At 61.8% G+C, this 20,778-nt stretch overlaps 1 protein-coding gene across 1 annotated transcript in view; it reads left to right on the forward strand.

Moving 5' to 3' along the window:
* The window catches only part of PEPD (peptidase D), a 112,044-nt gene extending 91,984 nt beyond the window's left edge, over positions 1 to 20,060 (forward strand). Inside the window, exons 12-15 of the mRNA XM_049621016.1 lie at positions 8,040 to 8,188; positions 15,829 to 16,013; positions 19,002 to 19,193; positions 19,557 to 20,060. Coding sequence (XP_049476973.1) covers positions 8,040 to 8,188; positions 15,829 to 16,013; positions 19,002 to 19,193; positions 19,557 to 19,694 — 664 coding nt within the window. The 3' untranslated portion in view covers positions 19,695 to 20,060. The remainder of the gene's footprint in view (positions 1 to 8,039; positions 8,189 to 15,828; positions 16,014 to 19,001; positions 19,194 to 19,556) is intronic.
* The last annotated feature ends 718 nt before the right edge of the window (positions 20,061 to 20,778 follow it).

A 20,778-nucleotide genomic window follows, 5' to 3' on the forward strand; every position in this document is an offset into this window, starting at 1 on the left:
TGTAGGTGAAGTCACTGAGACACAAGGAGGGTCCAGGTGCAGAGCGAGAAGGATTTGGGGAGGGAGTTGACTGCTTCAGACTTGGCTCAGCTGGAGACGAAGGAAAGACAGGGGAGGGCTCTGCCCTCTGGGCCATGGCTGAGCCACTCGTGGCCCCAAGAAACCACCTGGCATCCCCAGGCACTCTTGCCTCCTGCAACATTTCCTAATGCTCTTTGTGCAGCCCATTCTGGCTGGGCCTGGAGACCAGGATGTGGGAATCAGTCCTCGGGCAGAGGCAGAGACCTAGCCCTATCAGCAGGTTTCAGCTGTCATTGGACCAGCTCTGGCCTGCCGGAGGGCCCTGTGGCAGCATCATGTGGCCATGAGTTTTTCTCCTCTGTGAGTTTGGCATATCCCAGAGGACTGTCTGCTTCTCTGCTCTCCTCTTTATCTGCCCCCAGTACGATCCTCACCCCAGGAGAGGCTGGTCACGGCTGTGTTCCTGGGGTGGCCACTGCTGGGGTGGGGCCCGGCTGACCGGGGCGCAGCCTAGATCAGGTTTCCACACGGCCCAGATGTGGCCTTGGCCCTTGTGGGAGCACATGGCACCTGCATCTGCCGCTTGCAGCTAAGAGAGGAGAGCGATCCAGGAATCCCACGAATGTTAATGCCAAGTCCAAATTGGTGATTTTATTTTTCTCGTACTAACTTTGAAATGTAGCCAGTAGAATAATTACGAGTTTATTATAGTCAATTTATTATGCAGCATTTAGAACAACATGTTTTGTTGATTACTGCTGCTGCCAGATTGCTGGCGGCGTTTATAATCCATTGTTTTATTGAAATTGATCTGCCGAGCGCCTACTGTGTTCGGTAAATAATAAATCACTCTGTTATCCCAACATAAAAGCCACAATACTTTATCATAAGGTATGAAACCAAAATATGAGCATAGCACAGAGTTTCTCCTGAAGCTGAGTGTCTCCCAGAGCCACGGCTATTCCAGGTGCCCACCAGCTGGCACGCTCTGGGTGCTTCAGTCCCCTGAAGTCAGGGGAAAATGCCCCAGAGATGTTTGAACGTTTAGTGAGGGGCTGTTTGGGGTCAGAGCTGGGCCGGGGCAGTCAGGCTGTACTGGAGAAGGTGGGGGTAGGGCTGAGGCAGCCAGCCTTTCCATCCTTCCCCTCGCAGTCCCACACGTGCCCCCGCACCCCTACAGGGAGCCTTAGAGAGCCCGGGCTGTGTGATGATCCCCCTGCCCTCCCCCTCCCCAGCTGAGTGGCTCGTACCCTGAGCCTCAGCTTCTCCATCAGTCACGGGGTGATAGGGCACCTATCTCTGGGAGAATACACAGTGTTGAGTGGGGAGCCTGGCACAGCATGGCCTTGGCAGGTGAGAGCTGCGATGGTGGCCATCCTCAGAGCCAGCAGTCTGGGGCTTGTACCTGTGCTCCGGGGCCCTGAGGCCCATTTTCCAGCAGCTGGCTCCATGACAGACTGGCGGTGAGAGCCACCGGCAGACTCTGAGCCAGACAGCTCTCGAGTCTCAAGGCCTGTTGTATGTTTTCAGCCCCAGCCCTGTCTCAAGGTGTGTGCCAAGTAGAGCATGAAGCCAGCTGGGCCCGGCCCACCGCCCATGCCTCTGTCCCTCCAGTACCAGCACCTTCCTAGGAGCTGGGCCATGACCGCTGTTGGCCTCCGTCGTCTCCCTGTGAATTGGGGCTTATAGGTTAGGCATGCTGCTTCTCCCTACATATCAGCTTTGTCACCCAGAGCTGAGAAGTAAGGGCCTGCCGACTCCGTGGGCCCCTTCCCATTTCTGTCTGCTAGATGCTGTCCTGCTTGCTCTGCGTGACCTTGATGTGGCTTCAGATTGCTGGGGCCCTAGTACTCAGCTCACTCAGAACCGTGAGGCCTCTTGTGGGACCTCTTGGGGCTTTGCCCTGGGCTTAGAGCCCTTTCACCAGGAACCCCATCTCCCATCACTATCCCAGAGGAGCCATTAGCTGCTTTCTGTTTTGGAGTTTGAGGCAAGTGGCAGACCTTGTAAAACAGGGTGGCAGGAGTGTGGGAAACTTGCTGATTAATGCTCTTCACATGCTCACACAAGGGGTGGTGGCTACTGTCATTGGACACCCATCCTGGAGGGGATCCCCAGAAGACCCCTCCTCACCAAATCAGCCACTGCCAGGTGGGCGTGAGGGGAGACATAGCTCCCATGTACTGCACTGGCTTCCCAGAAACCAAAGTCCCAAAGTGGATGGAGGTGCACCCAGGGGGCACCACTGTCCATGTTCAAGTCCACCCGGAAGCAGTACACCTAAGGTTGGACCCTCTCTTGTGCTGAACTCCTGGGTCTGAGGCTGGCCTGGCAGCCTTCCCACCTCCCCTGGGGCCCTCAGCAGGAGGGGGCCAGGCTGTGCCTCCAGTGGGTTCTGATTTGGAAAACGGTCAGGACACCCCTCCTCAGCTGCTGCTTCCGTCCATTTGATCAGGGAGCGGAGAAATGGTTCCTGAGGTAGCATGCCCTGTGTTCCCTCTGAGAACCTTCTAGAACACCTAAGGATCACCAGGCCTGGGTGGCCCAGCTGCAGGCAGCATGTGGGTGCCGAGCCGGATCTCCCAGCACTGGCCAGGAGAGGGCAGTGTTGTCTCAGGATGTGTGGGCGGGCCTCCTCCCTGCTGGCAGTTCTCCTGTGTGCCCCTGGGGCATGGGAGCCAGCCCACTTTCGGGGAGAGAGGCCTGTCCGGCCCCATGCAGTATCCTCTCCCCCCCTCTCCTCTCCTCTCCTGTCAGCAGACAGGGACCCCTGTTTCTCTTTGCCCTGGTGATGGTCAGCCTGAAGCCCTGGTTCTCTCTTGCCTTACCCTGCTAACGCAGAGGTGGGGACACAGCACACAGTGGCCAAAGCCCCCTTCTTTTTGCCTGGAGAAACCAGGGTTTTCCTCACAGGGAAGCCCCTGGAGACCTCTGACCTATTGCTGGCATTTCAGTGACACATGCTACTGCTCCTGCTGCCCATGTCACAGCCCCAAGCTGCCCCGTCCTTTCCTTCCATAGATGAGGGGACTGGCCTGTGAGGGGCCATGGCCCAGGCAGGCTCTTTCCCTACCTGGCCACCCTTTCCTGCCACCAGCACCATTACCGCCAACTCCTTCCTTCCCTTGTCTCATTCCCAGTCAGTCCTACAGGTTAGATGTGGGCTAGGCGTGAAACTGCTTGGGGAAGTGACCCTACCTCGCTCCCTCTATCCTGGGCCACCGTGCCATGGGCAGCAGCCTGCATCCATGGGACACCCTGCAGGCCATGGGGGAGGGGGGCTGCCGCTCATCCAGGGCCCCAGCCGCCCCCTTGGCATCCCACAGGCTGACAGGACGGTTCTGCGGCCACAGGGAGCGGTGAGTCTGTGCCTGGGGGCTCCTCCCCAGCTGGTGGAACGTCTGGGCTGGGCTCTAGGCCCCACTTGTCCTGGTGCCTGATGCCCTGGCTGACCTCAGAGAACAAGTGTCACCTCCAGGGCCTACTCCCTGGTGCCAGGCCCAGCCCAGACCCCTCTCCCCTTGCTGTTTGCACAGGGGAACACTTGATTTTCAGTCGGCAGCCCCATCCTGAGTTTTTGATGGTCTTACGGACGTGCCCAGGCCTCAGGGCAAGAGAACACTGTCAGGAGGGCACAGGCCCTGCTAGCCTGGACAGCCAGACCGGTGGCTGTAACCTTCAGCCTTCCGCCCAGTTAGATGTATCCTTGATGTTCTAACCCAGCCCCAGTTATAATCAGATCCCCCTACCACATGCTTTCTGTCTGTTACATCCTGGCCTGTACCCCACACTCTGTTGACTTCACCACCCACAGTTTGAAAAGCACTTGTCCAGACAGCCTGGGTGCTCACACACATCATGGGACACTGCACTCCAAAAAAGTGAAATGAACCATGTGCTGTGCTCGTGACACCGACTGAGTCCCTCCTTGGCGGAGGCCGCTGCCCTGACGCCCAGGCTTTGTCCACGGTGCTTCGGTGGCGGCAAGGGCTTGGGTGGGCGCTGTGTCCCGCCCACACATCAGGCCGGGTGCCATGCAGTGTCCTTCCTGGGGACTTGACCCCTCACTGGTGCTCTGCTTCTCTCCACGTCATCCGTAGAATGGGAATAGCAGTTCTCTCCAGACACACAGGACGCCCCCAGCCTGTGCCTGCTTTTGTTACCATGGGTACCAGGGATCACCAGCTCTGGGTTCCTGGGGGTGGTTGCTTGGGCAACTTTCCTGTCTGCCTGGGCCCCATGGGAGCAGGGTGTGGAGCAGGGATGCCTAGAAGGTGTGGGGAGAGGTCTGCTTGATGAGTCAGCCCGCGGCCTCCAAGTGATGGCCTTTGCCCCGCTGGTCCCATCAGGGCCTTGGCACTCCACAGAAGGTTGGGCTGGAGGCGGGCAGGCAGCCCGTGTGCTTCATCTGGAGGGGCCGCCCGCTGGAGTACATCAGCGGGAAAGCGACTAGTACGTCTTCCTCTCTCACCCTGAGGCCTGGAGGGAAGCAGGAGTTTCCGACTTCTCAGAAATCCCCTGGCCTCGCCTGGAACGCAGGCTGGGGCAACTGCAAATTGGGATCTGAAATGCTCCTGCCATCGCATAGAGGCCTGTGTGCATGCACAGTGCCGGTCCTGAGTGAGAGGTGGCCGAGGGCTAGGCCACAGCTCGGGAGGTTGAAGTGAAGCTACCTACTGAGCGCAGGGAGCCTTGTCCGTGCACAGCAGCATTTCCCCAAGATGCGGCCCAAGCCGGCCGGCCTCTGCGGTGGGGCCAGGGGAGCTGAGGTAGGGGCTTAGGGAGGGTCTGGCTGAGCCAATGGTGGCGGGTAGCCCGGGCATGAAGCTGCTGGGGAGGAGCCAAGGGCAGACAGAACCTCTCATCCGGCCAGAAATAGAACCAGATAAACACATGTGAGGAAAGAGACGCCAGCGTATTGCTTAGAGATGTGTAATATCTCCCCAGATGTCTTAGATTATCATACGCGTTCACTCCGCCAAAGATGGTGGCGGCCCTGGTGGGTGTCCCCAGGCAGCCGGGGAGGAGGGATCCTGAGCGCTTGGTGGAGCCAAAGTATGACCGAATTCCCCATTGTCACTTTGCGCTCAGAGGGCGGATGAAATGGACACAGAGGAGCTGGAGGGAGATGATTTATGAAAGAGATAGCTTTCGTCCCTGGATTCCAGAGCGGCTTGAATGTGAATAACTTGTGTGTGTAGGAACTCTGAGGGGGGTTTAGAAAAAAAAGGGGGGGGGGCCAGAGAAAGATAGGGAACTGAGAACACGAAAATAGACTCCAGCCCCGTGCCCCGAGCGTCGCTGGGCAGGATGGAGCTGGCCGACTGGGCGTATACTTCCTTCTACAGTAAGCAGATGATTTTCAAACAAAAAATACAAGCAAAGTCTTTTAGAATCTGAACAGTAAGTCCAGGCTGGCTGAGGATCTCCCAGCACCCACTGTCCCATGTTCTGTGTTTTTGAGGAGAGTTTTTGGAAAACTTGGTCAGGAGTCTTGTCTGCCGAGGAGAAGCGTCTTGTTTTTGCTGCTCTAGATGACTCCAGTGTTCCATGCGCTTTTGTGGGCTTCCTCGTTTTTTAAATAGTTCAATTTCTGTTTTTGTTTGAGACCAGACGGACCAATAGAGCCCTCTGCCGGGGGGGGGGGGGGGTGCTGCCGATGTGGTGGCCCCCAGGAGTCTGTGTCCCCCAAGCTCCCGGCTCTGTCCTGTCTGCTCAGGCCATTCTTGGACGTTCTGAATCCACAAACCACAAACGATTTTTCTTTTCTTGCCTCTGAGGGGCCCCAATGAAAATGCTCTGCTCCCCGAGTGGAACTGGACCATGGCCCCACACAGACCTGCTCCCCACGCCTTTCTATACATCGGCCCTAAAAGGACACAAACCTGCAGCCGTGGAGGCATCGTCATCTTAAAGGAAGCAAAGCTGAGTCCCTGAGACCCAATGCTGGAGCCAGGACAAGAGAGCCCATCCCTGGGCTCTGAGCTTCTGACCCCGACATGGGACTTTGCGGGACCAGTGTTCAGAGCCTCACTTTCCCAGCAGGTTAGGGCTAAGCCGCCCTCCCACCCAGCTCTGTGAGTGTGCCCCTGGCAGGAGTAAAGCTACCGTTGGCCCAAACACCCTGTTGGGCAGCTGTTGGCCCAAACACCCTGTTGCATCTGGAGCTTCCCAGGGAGCAGATGCCTGGGCGTGTCTGCTCAAGGCCTCTCTGTTTCATCTTCAAGTCACCTCTAGTGAGGCCCAGGTCCTCCCCGTCAGCCTGCCCCAAGCAGAGTCTGCTGGAGTCTATGACTTTGACCCAGCCTGAAGTTCCTGTGCCATCCTGGTTGGGGCTCTCCCCACTCCCGGAGAATCACCTGAGGTGTTATCTCCTGCTTTTTGCACTGTTGACACTGTTTATGGTGTTTTGCAATAGGAAAAAGACAGGAGATTACAAAGTGCCTGGCTGGGGACTTTGGATTCCAGCAAAGTGTCCAGGGATCCTGAGCATTCAAGTTTTTCTTCTCCAAAGATCTGTTTCTTTGGAGTAGCTGGTGCTTCCTGTCAGGCCACATGACCCGACCCCCTGCTCCAACAGCAGGGCCAGGGACCCCCTGCTCTGTCATTTGGGGTCAGGGCCCCAAAGGCAGGCTCGCAGGCAGCCCCTGGAATGTTTGTGGATGGTGGTGTTCACCCCGAGGATTTGGGTTTGGGGGAGAGGCCCCGGTGGAAGGCACAGCTCTGCCCCTGGCTCAGGTTTGCCAGGACCTGTGCAGCTGCAGACCAACCCCCAGGAGAAGCTGAGAACAGAGCCGGGCACCGTCGCAGAGGGCAGCCCCACCACCCCTCAGCTCCTCCCGACTCTGTGGCCACCTGGCACTGAAGACTCAGCAGAATCCTGGGCCTGGGGCTAGACCAGTGGCCCTCAATCGGTTTTGTCACCATGAGCGTCATGGCTTGGCTGATGAAGTGGCTGGGGGTGCTGGTGGGGCCCCCTGTGTGCCTGCTGCCAAACACCCTGCCGAGGTGCTCGGGTGGGATGGGATGTGGAGGGGGGGCTCGGTCTGTGCCCCCCTCACTGCTCTCATCCGGGGCCCCTCTGGCGTGGTGACCCAGCAGCCCTTCGCATAACCTGCTGCGTTCCACCATGGGGGTGCAGGGCAGGATTCCTTCCTGCCCTTGACCCGCGAGGGCCCTGAGGCCCGGGCAGGCAGCAAGGGTGGTGGAGTGGCCCACCCCACCCCCTCCTAGCCCTGCCACACTGGGCCCTGTCACAGGGGGTCCAGAGGGCAGGCTCAGCCGGCCTGTCCTCCGGACTCTGGCGCCATCCTGCTTGCTGGCTCACAGACCCCGGCTCAGGGCCTCTGCAGCCTTCCTACTCTCCACCTCTGCCTGTGCCCGCTGGTCCCTCCCCTGCCACTGGGACGCCAGGGCACCCTGCTGCGTGTGAGGACCGTCCTCTGCCAGGTCCTCCCTGCTCTTCCCTCAGGCCCTGGAAGAGCACATCTGTGCTATCCCAGCAGGGTCCTCCGGTCGGGGGACCTCCGTGCTGGGACAGAGCCACTGGCTGAGCTTTCACTCAGACACCAAGGCCCAGGAGAGCTGGGTGGTGCTCCTTATCCCACTTGTCTGTTGGATGGGGGCATTCCTCCCCACGGCCCCTGCACGGCTCCCATGAGCAGTGCATGGAGGCCAGATGCTGCGTCAGGGCCTGGGGACCTGTCTGCCCCTTCCTCATTCTCCCAAGTCAGTCCCCACAGCTGGGCGTCCATAGGCCTTGGAGGGCAGGGGTACGTGTGTGGGATCGGCCCCACTCCAGGCTTCCCTGCTCTGGGGTCAGAGGTCTCTGCTGATGGCACCGTGAGGGTGCACTGGGGTGGGAGGCCCCGTACTGCTTCCTGCGCTGGTGACCCAGCAAGATGGCTCGGGCTCAGCGCCCGGCGCCTCCAGGGTCCGACAGGCTGCCCTTGAGCCGCGCGGTGGAGAGTTGGAGGGGGGGAGGGCACCCCCTACCTCCCACCTTCCTCTCCCTGCAGCCTGTTCGACATGGGTGGGGAGTATTACTGCTTCTCTTCCGACATCACCTGCTCCTTCCCCGCCAACGGCAAGTTCACCACAGACCAGAAGGCCATCTATGAGGCGGTGCTGCGGAGCTGCCGCGCTGTCATGAGCGCCATGAAGCCAGGTGAGGGCACTGGTGGTTGTGGGGCAGGTCCTGCACTGCACAGCCTGACTCGGTCCCCCGTCACCGGAGGAGCTCAGCTGGCCAAGACTCCAGGCGGTGTCAGATCCCCAGGAGCAGTCCTAGGAAAGGGGGCCGGCCAGCAAGGAGAGACAGAGCTGGGAATCGGGGAGCTCAGCCCAAGGTCACCCCAAGTCCCACCTGCTACTCTCCACCAGCAAGAACCCCTGGTCGCAGTGGCCACTGGAATGTCAGCATGTCCGCTGTCCTCTCCTGGAGCAGGGTCCACTCCAGAGAGGGCTTGATCAGCACATGCCAACACTGGCATTTGGTTGGACGTCAGGGCGCCCTTCTGTTCAGGCCGCAGCTGGCTCTGGAGTGGGCCGAGTGTCTCCCCAGTGTCTGGGGAATGGTGAGTGGCTGCCACAGAGCCCTCTGGGGACCTGGCCATGACACCCTCGAAGGCTGGACTCTAAGCTCATTCTGAACTCAGAGGGACTATGGCAGTCAGACTGGCATCCCTCCATGGAGCCTTTATTCAGGAAAAGAAAAGATCCCCAAACTATAAAATCCCCAGGATGTGGCCTCTTGAGGCTGATGGCTCTGTGTTGGCTAAACAGCCCCGGGGCCCCCACTGCCCGTTGTTGGGATGAGTTACAGCCTCGGTCATCAGGCCAAGAGCTGCTTTTGAGGGTTCCTCAGCAACTGTCACTTTCGGAGGCAAACTGAGCGGGCCTTTCCGGATGGCCCCCGTCTGGCCGCAGAGCCCCCCACCTAACCCCACCAGAGGTTAGGGAACCACAGAGGGACACTGGTGGACCCCAGCCCTGCCCCCTCACTCATCCAGCAAGAACAGAGCTCGGTGGTCCCAATACGGGGAGCTCAACCCGAAAGGAAAGCTTAAAAGTTAAGCTCCTGCTGGGGTGACGAGGTGATGGGACCTGCATATTTCAGCAGCTGCAGAAGGAAGCAGCATCTTCTGTTAATTTTTGAAAAAGCCGAGGTCACGGGGTATCTAGGTGACTCAGTCGGTTGAGTGTCCAACTCTTGATCTTGGCAGGTCTTGATCTCAGGGTTGTGAGTTCGAGCCCCACACATGCTGGGCATGATACCTACTTAAAAAAAATTTTTTTTAAAGCCTTGGCGGCCACTGAGTATTAACATGGGAACCTCCAGGATGGTTGTTGAGTTGTCAGAAAAGTGGAGGATGGAGTGGCCGATGGTCCCCTTTTGTGTAAAAGAAGGAAGTGTAAAAGGGCCTGCAAATCCACGGAGGAGGCGTAGGAGGGGCGCTGGAAGCCGGGCAGCAGAAGAGCGTGCTGGTGGGCGCGGGGTGTTTCTGACCTTTAAACCAGGGAACACATCCCCTATTCCCAGTGAGGTCCAGCCTCGAGAAGCGGTCACCCGTCACCCCGAGGGGCATGGCCCTTCCTGCTCCCTCGACACCACAATGAGTAGGGTTTGTTCCGTTTTGAACAACACTAGCCGTGGGCTGTGGCGTGCTCCCTGGCGTCTGTGAGCACAGCCGCCCGCACCCCCCGGGCATACCTCCAGGACTGGCCAGGGGCTTCCTCCGCTGTGCTCCCCACACTGTGCCCCCAGCCCGGCCTACCTGGCAGCACCCCCACCCTCGGGAGAGTCTGCTCACACCTGAGTAGCGCTTCCCAGGTGGGCGTCCTGGCCGACGGCTGACAAAGCGGTCCTCATTCTGCCCAGAAAGTAGTCGGGCCCGCTGTCCCCAGGGCCCCCAGCCAGTTGCACTGAGAAAGGCCTGGTGCTCTGTGCCCTGGACGTGCCTGGCCACGTCCCTCTGGGGGCAGACAGAAGGCTGGGCTCGGCGGAGCTGGTCTGCACAGACTGGGCGGGGTGGTCCTCCCCCAGCACACAGTGGGGCACGGGCTGGGCCTGTGCTGGGGCCTGGAGGTTCCCTTGGGTGTGGGGTGGGAACGGATCCCTGCTGTAGCCCCCACCTCTCCCACGGATACTGGGGATCGCGACACAACTGACAGTGCCCGAGGGCCGACTCTGTCGGGTCCCATGCCAGGCAGGCCGAGCTGTGCCCACAGAGCTGCTCACGTGGGGACAGCTCATCTCCCCAGAGCTGCGAGGAGGCCGTGGCCAGGTCAGCCCCATGTCCTGTCCTAGCGGAAATGCCCCTGGTTTGTGGGTTTGGCTGCTGGGCCAAGACACACACCCGCTGAGACTGCACGGCTGCTTCCGACGACCTTCCAGGGAAGCGGAAATAAAGACACCAGAGTGGCAGTGAGATGCCCAGAGGAGACGCACAGAAGGACCAGAACCCCGGGTCAGAACCCCGAAGGCGTTCTGTGTGTTCTGACAGCGTCGGGGCCTCCCTCCCTGTCGGGGAGGGTCAGCGTCGGGGCCTCCCTCCCTGTCACCCAGACAACCAGGGGAGGGTGGCTGAGCCCACTCAGAGGGGCCGTACCTGGGAAGGTGCCCCCCATGCCAGTCCTACGGCAGGGGCCTGGCCGCCATGGCTGGGTGGAACTGAAACTCTCCCTGGCTCCTGTGTTGGGGCAAGCGGCCCACCCCGTGCAGACCACCCTGTCTCCATGGGTACCAGGGAGTCTCCATGGGTGCCAGTGGGGCCCCTCAGCCCCCCTGAGGGAGGCCTGGGGTGAACCCAAGCAGGAGCGCCCCAAAGACTGCTGTCCATCGTGCATTCTCCGTCCCTCGTCCCTCCGGCCACCATGGAGCACTGAGGACACTTCTTGCCACTTCCAGCACTCAATTCCCCTCCGTGTCCCACTGTGCTCACCTGCCCGCCCTGGCCTCCCCCGCTTAGGCTACAGGTCTGCCCTCCTGAGCCCGCACCGCCACAGGGCCCCACAGAGGCAGTGTAGACTGCTCGCTCGGCTCTGGGCCCCGCTGCCCACGGCTGTGAAAGCGGCGGGTCTGTATGAACAAGCCCTTCATCGTTGCGCCCGTGCAGTTGTGTGCAGCTCCTGGCCCGGCTGGTGTCCGGGCTCTGGCCACTTGGGGGCGGGGGCCGGTGCAGCCAGCACAGAGTCAGAAGCAGACTGCCCCCAGAGCAGCCCAGGCGGCAAGAGAGGACGCTGTGGAGCCACCAGGTGATCAAGCAGGAGGAGGGCACCCGGAGCTGTGCCGGCCCGCGTGGCACAACGCGTGTCGGCTGTGGCCTGTGGTCGGGTGCCTTTGCCAGCTCTGCCTCCCTGCCGGGCGGGAACAGGGACAGGACTGGCTGGGATCCCCTCAGGCCCCTTCTTGGAGATGGCTAGGAGCGGAAGGGTGCGGGGACAGTGTGCCTCCCGGTCTGCGGGCGCCCTCTGTGGCAAGAGCCGGGACAGAGGAGGCTGTCTGGGGAGGGCCCTGAGAGGCCCCCCTGCTGGCTGGAGGATGGTGGACAAGTTCCCGCCCTCCCTGGCCTCATTTACTCCCTCAGGCTGTTGGCCAAGGTTGGGGGGTGCGGGGAGGGGGAGCGTGCGGAGACTTTGAGAGGCAACCGCACTCCACTCAGCATCGAGGCGCCTGCAGCCCCAGGGCGCATGCCGCCCCCTGCCCTTCCGCAGGGTGAATGGGTCCCCGGAGGTCCTGGCAGCAGCCGGGTCTGCGGTGGGGTGGGCTGGAGGCCCTCGGCCCTGCGCCAGTTTGGCCCACCAGACGGCTCCCTGCAGCCCACGGGGCCTGCCCTGGGACCAGGCCCTGCGCCTTCCTTGCGGCACCCCCAGGGTCTGGCGCACACGTGGTCTCCTGAGGGCCATTGTCTTTGGATGAAGTGAGCTCTTTGTCTGGAAGTAGCAGTGAGGATTCAGCTCTCCGGGCCCTCCTGGCTGAGCTCTGGCCGAGCCCCTGGGGCTGCCGCACTCTGGACGGGAGGCCTCAGGCGGTGAGGGATGCTGCTGAGGCTCCCGGGGGCCAACCTGGACCCTGGCCCGTTGGGGAAAGGTGTGGGGAAAGGGGGCCGGGTGGGCGCAGATCAGCCTGTGACCTGGGGCCCGGGCACCAGGGCTCTCTGGTCTCTGAGCCAACGGCCGGATTACGGGCACAAATCTAGATGCTACCCTGGCACCCCAGGGTCTGAGTGCACAGAGCAGCAGGGTGAGGGGGTCACACCTGGATCCTGGGCCCATGAGGTCACAGCCCTGGCTGCAGGAGAGAGCCATGAGGGGGGCCGGGGCTCCTGCTCAGGCCACACATTTGCCAGGCATGGAACAGGACACAGGGCCCTCCTCCCAGGGCTCAGAGGCTTTGACTAAGCCACAGCTGGCCAGTGTGCTGCCCACTGGTGGGAAGAGCTCTGACAGCACAGGAAGGGGCAGTCAGGGAGGGCTTCCTGGAGAAGGCCTTAACACAGAGGCTCACAGGAGAGAGTGTGAGTAGGTGAGGACTTTGGAGAGGTGGTACCAGCTGAGGGGCCAGCAGGTGGAAAGCACAGGGAAGCGCCGGCACGAGGGTCGTGGGCCCAGGGGTGGAGGGCAGTGAGCCTGGAGAAGGCCGGGCTGAGGTACACGTACTTGGCTCTGTCCTCAGGGCAGGATGCTCCCGCGTTTCTAAGCAGGATGCAGGGAAATGAGGCCTTGCAAGGGTTGGGGAGGAAACAGGCAGGAGTCCAGGAAAGGTCAGGGTCTAGATTCCAGAGATGTTTCAGGGAAGGTGGGACAAAGCTTTGGGGCTTGCCGGAGGTGGGAGGGCGGGCAGGGCCACCGACGCCCAGTCTGCAGTGTGGTCCCCAGTGTGGCATCCCCAACCCGAGCAGGCTTAGGGGACCGCTGAGCTTCGAGCTGGCCACATGGGCCCCGAGGTGCCTGTGAGCTGCTGAGGTTGTGGGGGAGCCTGAGGTCCCCTGGTTTGCATCCACTCCTCCGACCCAGCCCAAGGACGGCAACCTTCACACACTTCAGGGCCCCTCTCCTGGCGGAGGGTGTCGTAACCACCATCCGGGCCAGACGCTGAGGCCAAGTTGCTGGAGGTTGGATCACTGTCACAACCCTAACCACACACAGGCAGCAGCCCCACTGCCAGCCACGAGAGCGTGTGCAGGCCCGGCCCCGAGGACACAGGCGAAGAAGACTGGAGGCGCCGTGGGGACCGCCCGGGCCCTCGCGTCTGGCCCCAAGAGGACAGGAGAGGAGCCGAGCTGCCGGCCGAGCATGATTTATACCTGACTCCCCTCTGCCGAGGCCGCAGCCCACTTGGAAGCCAGCCAGGCTTGACGTCAGGCCGCTTCCTGGGGCTTCCCTTTGGCCACCGGAAAAGGCCCCTTTCCAAGAGAAACGGAGCTGCTCTGGAGTCGGGGTGCAGGATGCCCTTCCTCAGCCCCGGGGCCAGGCGGGCCGGGAGAGTTTGCAGAGCTGCCTGGGGGCACTTTCAGGCCCAGAGGATCTGGGCGGGAGCACAACTTGCGGAAGAGCTGCGGTGCTTTTGCCCCTGAACCAGCAAGCTCTCTGGTCCTGAGGTGCGAGGAGCCAGCAGGCAGACCCGTCCAGGGAACAAGGTGCTAGGAGGACAATAACCAGGACAGGGAACAAGGTGCTAGGAGGACAATAACCAGGACGGTGGAGAGAGTGCTCGGGAAGGTCCCTCCAGGGCAGGGCCCACATATGTCGAGACCTGAGCAGTGGGTCTCACTCCAAGCGGCCTGTGTGCGGCTGTAACAGGTGGCCCGGCCTGGGGAGGGCGAGGTGGGGTGCATCGGCCTCGGGGGAGCGGGGAGCCGAGGCTGGGGCAGGCTTGGCTGGTACCCCAGGAGCACGGCGGACATCCAGCATTGAAGTAGGGTCTGGCTGGGCCATAAGCAACGGATGAATATTGGCCGACAGTTTTGCGGGGGTTACTGACCCGGTCCCCCAGTAGATGCCAGAGTCTCTGTGGCCAGTCTTCTAGGGCCAGCATTGCAGCTGTTTGACAAAGGGAGGCATCTGAGGCTCCCAGAAGTGCATTAGCAGCTGAGCTGGGATCCAGTACCCAGCCTTCCATTTCAGGATGTCCAACTTTCGGAGGAAAGCCGCCCACCTTGACTCTGCCGTCAGGGCTTTGAACCGGGCTCTCCCCGCTGCTTGAGTGGGTAAAGCCAGACCCTAGGATGCCGCCACTACCCTGGCACTCTGTGGGCCGAGGCAGGTCAGGCCTCAGGAGCTGGACTCCAAGGAGGCTGTCTGTCTCTAGAGACGGGGCTTCCCCCCTCGGCCTCCCTGCACCTTGGGCCCTGGGCCGACTCCCGCCCTATGAACTGGCTGGGGTGCAGCCCTCTCCACCTGCTCAGAGCCTGGCCCACAGGGATCCAGGAGGATGGGTCAGCACTGTGCCTCCAGCCAACCCAAGACCCCAACTGTGGGGTCTCCATCCCTGGCGGGGAAGGGGGCCCAGGTGGAGGACTGGTGCCCAGCAAGTGCCTGAAGGGTGATGCCCTGTGTCCCAGAGTGGGCCCCCCTCTCTACCCCTGGATTGAGCCCTTGGGCTACCTTCTGCCAGCCACAGAGGTTCGGAGCCCTGAGCCCAGACCTGCTGGCCCAGCCCTTGCGGGCGCGGGGTCCATGCAGGTTCCCAATGGTGCGGGATGCCAGGGCGCCCCTCTGCAGCTGCCATCATCCGTGCTGGTGGATGTGGAGGGCAGGGCATCATGGGGGTGCCACTTGGGAGCCAGTGTCGCTCCCCACAGGGAGGAGGCCGCAAGGGTTGGCACTGGCCCCCTCTGGCTGGATCACTGCTCAGGGGTGTACACCCCCACAGCTGCCTGGCCCCACGTGTCCTGGCCCACGGCCTTAGCCAGCATGTGGCCTGCCCCCAAATCAGCCCTGTGGCGTGGGGCAGGGAGCTTCACCGACCTCAGTCCTTGTGTGGTACTTAGGTGGAGTGCCCGGTGCCCTGGAGTGAGGTTGGAGTGGGACCCCGCCAGCCCAGTGGGGAGGGCCGGCGTACCCCCGCGATGGCCAAGGCTGTTTGAGGGTGGCTGCCTGAGAACCTTGGACAGAGCCCCTGAGCTTGCTTGCCTCGAAACTCAGTGCCTGGGGACATGCTCTCCCCGGTGACCTTTGCCCCAGAAACGTGGGGCAAAGATGAGTTGGATTAGCAGTCTGGGGCCTGGATGTCTGGGCTGCCGTGGAGACGGTCAACCCTGGCTCGTGGCAGGCGGAGCCACAGACCCCTGCCGGCCAGCCCACGAGGCCGTGCTAGCTCGTGCTAGCTGCACCTTCACCCCGAAACCTTTGCTCCCCACAGTGGCTCCAGGGGTGATTCAGCCCCGCCTGGGGGTGTGCAGCCATGCCCTCGCCCCACAGCCTGAGGCCCTGAGCTTTGATTTGGGGCTCACTGAGGCAGCCCCACATCTGTGGGGGACGTGTGCTTTTCTCCTGATGCTCAGGAACCTTCCTGGGCTCGCTGGCCCCGGAAGCACGCACTGGCCGCGGGCAGACACGCCACGGGCTGGGGAGTAGACCTAAGCTGGACGCCCGGCCCCGGGTGACAGGAGCCTGCCCCTGAGGGCACAACGGAGACAGAGGAAGGGTCTTGGGGTCCCCAGCTGCGGCACCCTCACCACTCACTTCCGGCCGTCCTGCCTCAGCCAGTGCAAGGGCTCCACGTGTCCCCCAAACTTTCCCTTGGGGAGCCCCAGCCGGACTGCCAGTCCCCGCAGCTCATTGCAGCCTCCTTTGGAGCCGCAGGGGTCTGGTGGCCTGACATGCACCGCCTGGCTGACCGCATCCACCTGGAGGAGCTGGCCCGCATCGGTGTCCTGAGCGGTAGCGTCGACGCCATGGTCCAGGCCCACCTGGGAGCTGTGTTCATGCCTCACGGGCTCGGCCACTTCCTGGGCATTGACGTGCACGACGTGGGAGGCTACCCCGAGGTCAGTGTGGACACGTCAGCCGGGGGCCTGCCCGTGAGCGGTAGCTGAGCTGGCCCTGCCCACGGTGGGTCGGGGCTCTGGGATCAGCTGCGGTGTAGTGGGACCGGCTAGGGAAGGAGGAATGGGGTCCCACAAGGCCCCCCACCCCTCCTGTCCCTCCACCCATTGGTCGGTCCTGGTTCAGGCGCTGCGGGGGTGTTTCCCGGAGTGCGCCTCTCCTGGTGGCTGCCACCTCAGAACCTAGTGCCAGCTGGGTGTGCCCTGCCTGGTGAGCCCCAGGCTGTGCGCTGGGGGTGACAGCTGCCCCGAAGGGTAGGAGGTGGCCAGTGTGCAGCACGCGGGGTCTCCAGAGAGCAGTGGGCACCCCAGAGCTGGCTCTTAGTGATGGGGCTGGCGCTGCGGCCCTTTTGTCCCCTGCCTCTGGCTTCTTTCGGGTGCAGGTGGTGAGGCACCATGGCTGGCCCTGGGCCTTCCAGGGACTAGCAGAGCCCGGCACCCCTCACAAGCCCAGCAGCAGACCCAGCCCCTGGGCCAGCACACCCCATGGCCTCCTCGTCTGCAGGCTCTCGAGGCACCCTTGGCAGGGGAGGGAGGCTTCCGTGGGCATTTCCAGACGAGGCTTTCCCCTCCCCCTCCTACCAACCGAGTCTCGAAAGGACCACCCAGAGGGTGCCTGCAGCCAGCCTTGGGGAGGCCCTGCCCGGCAGGTGGCTGCGGTCTTTCCGGGCCCCGGGTGGGTGGGGGTGAGCCCGGCCCTGCCGCCTGGCCCGGTGCCCAAGGTGCAGGGGGCTGATTATGCAATCGGTGCACACCCTGGGGCCCACCAGCCAGTTAGCCAAGACTAGGCTTGGCCTGTTGGCTGCAGGGTATTTTGAAAGCACCAAGAACGATTTTTGGGGGGAAAAATTGCTCAAGAGAAGCATTATTATTCAATTATTTTTTCCTCAAGTGTAAACAGTTAAATTTGGAGAAACAAAATCAGTTTTAATTTCCTAATTTCTATCCATCACACTGTGTACAGGGAGCCAAGAGCAGAGCCTTCCAGACATTGTTAACTGAGGTTCGTTATTCATTAGTCGCCAGGACTCTTTTTTTCCACCAGAGAAAATTGGCAGCAAACTGCTTTTATCTTTTCCAGTAAGCAGCCCTTTGTGCTCACAGAGTCTATTCTTTTGACAGATAAACATTGTAGAAAAAATATGGCTTTTCCTATAAAAGTCATTTGTTTTATTTCAGGCCTGTAGACACATCTGGGTCCCCTCTGCTCAGAGCCCAGTCAAAGCGGAGGCCCCATCCAGCCCTCTGCCCCAGCGGAAGCCGATGTGGGTGCGGCACGGGCAGGCGCCCCTGCTCCTCACAAGGCTCGGGTCCCTGGGCTGGAGGGGCCGGGGCTTCGGCCTCTCCCCTTCGTGGGGTCTGCTCTCCCCTGCCCAGCCCCCATGCTTCTCCCGGCCCCGCTCGGACGGGCGTTCTTGTGGGGAGACTCCTGAGAGCCAGTGCTCTGAAGGGGTAGAGGTCGGGGCCGGCATAGTCTCCTGCCCCCAGGGTCCCTTCCCCCCCTCACCTGCAGTCTGGGTGGTGGTCCTGGAATTTTCCGGAAGCCTGCGTAGACGGCCCCTCCCCTGGGCACACCCACGGAGTGGCTCGGTGCGGGCACACAGTGACCAAAGGAGGACGGGGAGACACGACCTAGCCAGGTTTCTGCCTCTGCCAGGGCCCTGGCTTCGCCGCCCTTGGAATGGAGGGAAAGGGATAGGTGCTCGGGGTGGCACGAAGGTGAGGGACAGGGAGAGGGTGCCCGGGGGCAGCCACAGACTTCAGGTGGCAGAAGGCCCTGCCCTGTAAGCACCTCTCACCTGAGCACGGGGACCGACATTCCAGGCTGGGCCCTTCCGTGTCGCCAGCCCATCCGGGCAAAAAGTGTCACGGGACCCGTTACCACACCAGATAGGCATCTGTACCCAAAGCATGACTCATCAGGGGTCACAGTGCCTTAACGTCCCCTCATCACCTCCGCCCCAGCCCAGCTCATGCCAGAGTGGCTGCACACGCATTTCTGTCCCCACCCTCGTGGAATCCCGGTCACAGCCTTCCCTGCTGTGCCCAGCTGTGGAGGCCGAGCCAGCCTGTTTCTGGTTACCTTACATGAACCGCTAATTGAAGTCTGATGTTCTTGGCCCCTAAACAGTCAGAAATGACAGCTCCGTGTCCAGCAGCTGGGCTTCCAGGGAAGAGCCGCGGACGGGGCGGGGCAAGCCCGCAGCCCGGCCCCAGAGCTTGCTCGCTGCCCGCTTGCTCCCTGGCCCCGGGCCTCAGGGACCCGGGGACACGGGTGTTGGCTACGCCGTGAGAGTCGAGAGGCCCGGGCCAGGTGTGCGTTTGTGGGGAGAGGGTGCCTCTGCAGGGAGGCGGGCAGCCGTTCCCTAGGGGCGCCCACGTGGCCTCCTCCACGTGCATCTGAGCATGTGCGTGGGGCCGTCCTGCTGACGGCACCTGGCCCCCCTCCTGGAAGGCCACACGGGAGACCTGGGTCTGGGGGAGCAGCGCCCAGCACCGCCGGGGCCGCTTTCCAAGTGAGCCGCCTGGAAGGAAAAGATGTGGTGCGGGAAGCCTCGCAGCCTCCCTGAGAGCTTTTTTGGCTTCACGAGTTTGGCTTCTGCCGTTCCTCTGGGGAGGAGAGGCCTGCGTGAGGGCAGCCGGACCCCAGGCGGCCGCACGGCCAGCACGGGCGGGCGGCCCTGGGTGTGTGCGCGCCGGTTGTCCCCGGGGCTCCCGCAGGCGCTTCCGGGGGTATTGGGGGGGGGAAGGCGGGCAGAGTCTGCAGGGAGTAGAGGGTCTTACCGAAGCGCTCGGGGCACGGCCCAGCAAGGGGCAGCCTGGGCCAGAGCCCCTCCGGAGCACAAAGCCTCCCTCGCAGCTCCGGGGAGCGCAGACGCTCGGGGTGGAGCCAGCCCTCCTCAGGCCCCCGTGGCCTCCCTGTCCTCGCAGGGCGTGGAGCGCATCGATGAGCCCGGCCTGCGCAGCCTGCGCACCACTCGGCACCTGGAGCCCGGCATGGTGCTCACCGTGGAGCCGGGCATCTACTTCATCGACCACCTCCTGGACGAGGCCCTGGCGGACCCGGCCCGCGCCTGCTTCTTCAACCGTGAGGTCCTGCAGCGCTTCCGCGGATTTGGCGGGGTGAGTGCCCACAGGCCCTGGGTCTCTGCTTCCAGAACATCCCCCTAGCGCACGCTGCCGCGGGTCACCTCTTTGTCTCGACACAGGAGCCCTAGGGGGAGGAGGGATGATCTTCGCTTCCTCACTTGACAAGGACCGGGGCCCGTCCTTTCTCCTGGTCTGTTGCAGACGGGGGGCAGGTGGCGGGAGCAGATGGCCCCATGGGAGGAGCCTTCCCCTCCGCGGCCTCCCCCGGAAGCCCGGAGGCCAGCCCCTTCCATCAGGGGCAGGACAGACCGCTCCTGAGAAGGGGCCCCTCTGACCCTCTAATCTGGTGCACGAGGCCAAGCTCAGGAATACTGAGTGTCTGCCGTTCCGAGCCAGGTCCGTATCGAGGAGGACGTCGTGGTGACCGACAGCGGTATGGAACTGCTGACCTGTGTGCCCCGCACAGTGGAGGAGATCGAAGCGTGCATGGCAGGCAGCGACAAAGCCTTTACTCCCTTCTCTGGCCCCAAATAGAGCCAGCTGGGAGCACCCAGTGGGACCAGGGACCCAGCCTGGCAACCTTTCTTCACGACGGGCCCTCCGGAGGCCAGATGGGCGCTCAGAAATCACGTGGCTGGGTCCGTGTTTGATCATGCTGTTTCCTCGGGGGGAAAATCTTTCTTAACCTTCTGCAAGATCACACCTCAGTCTGCTATTACCTTGCTTGAATGACAGTGGCTTTTGAAATGCTAATGGAAAACAGTTCTGTTCTTTAATAGCAACTAAAATGTGTCTTGCTGTCATTTGTATTCCTCTGCTCAGGGAAGATCCATTTCCAGTGTTTTCTCTCAAAAATCAATATGCAGAATGGAACTTGCAATAAAAAGTTTCCAAAGATGGGCCTTTGTGCGCGGCTCCCTCTCTGTCCTTTCTCCCTTTGCAGATGAGCACGCGTGGCCGGACCTAGGACGTGGGCGCTGACGGTGCAGAGCGCCGGGTGCTGGGCGCGTAGCTGGAGCCGGCCTCCACGCGCCTTTGCATGGGAAAAGGTGAAGCGGTAGAGGAAGAAGCCTTTCTGATACGGCTACGGCCTCAAAGCCGCGTTTCTGAAGGGGGCACTTAAGGCATAGTTAAAACTTGAGACTTGCAGAGATTCCCTGCCTTGACTTCCTTTTCACACCGGACGTGCTGGCCAAGCCGGCATCTGCCCGAGAGACACTGCCCTCCAGCTCAGCTCCACGGCAGAGGTGAGCTTTCTCGTGGCCTCCGTGTTTGCTGAGCCACGTCTTCCCTAAGTGTAAACCCACGGGCCAGATTCCTCTCCGCCAGGGACACTTCAAGGCCGGTGGGGCCTGGTCCCCGCCGAGGGCAGAATGCCTGTCCTTACCTCTGCTGGCCCAGCTCCGCACTCCCGCAGAACCCAGGGCTGGGGGATTCTGTGCCGAACCGGTCCAGGTTTGTCTCCTCACGGTGCCGTCATCCAGGAGTTTCCAAGCCAAGATGAAGGGCACATAAGACAGGACACCAGAGGTGAAACCACCATGGGGTGGAAAACTGTGGCCCAAGCTAGACGCCTTGAAAAGCCACTGAAGCGTTTAGTACAGATGATTTCTTCCTG

This window comes from Panthera uncia (genome assembly GCF_023721935.1).
Source record: "Panthera uncia isolate 11264 chromosome E2 unlocalized genomic scaffold, Puncia_PCG_1.0 HiC_scaffold_19, whole genome shotgun sequence".
NCBI classification, from domain to species: Eukaryota; Metazoa; Chordata; class Mammalia; order Carnivora; family Felidae; genus Panthera; species Panthera uncia.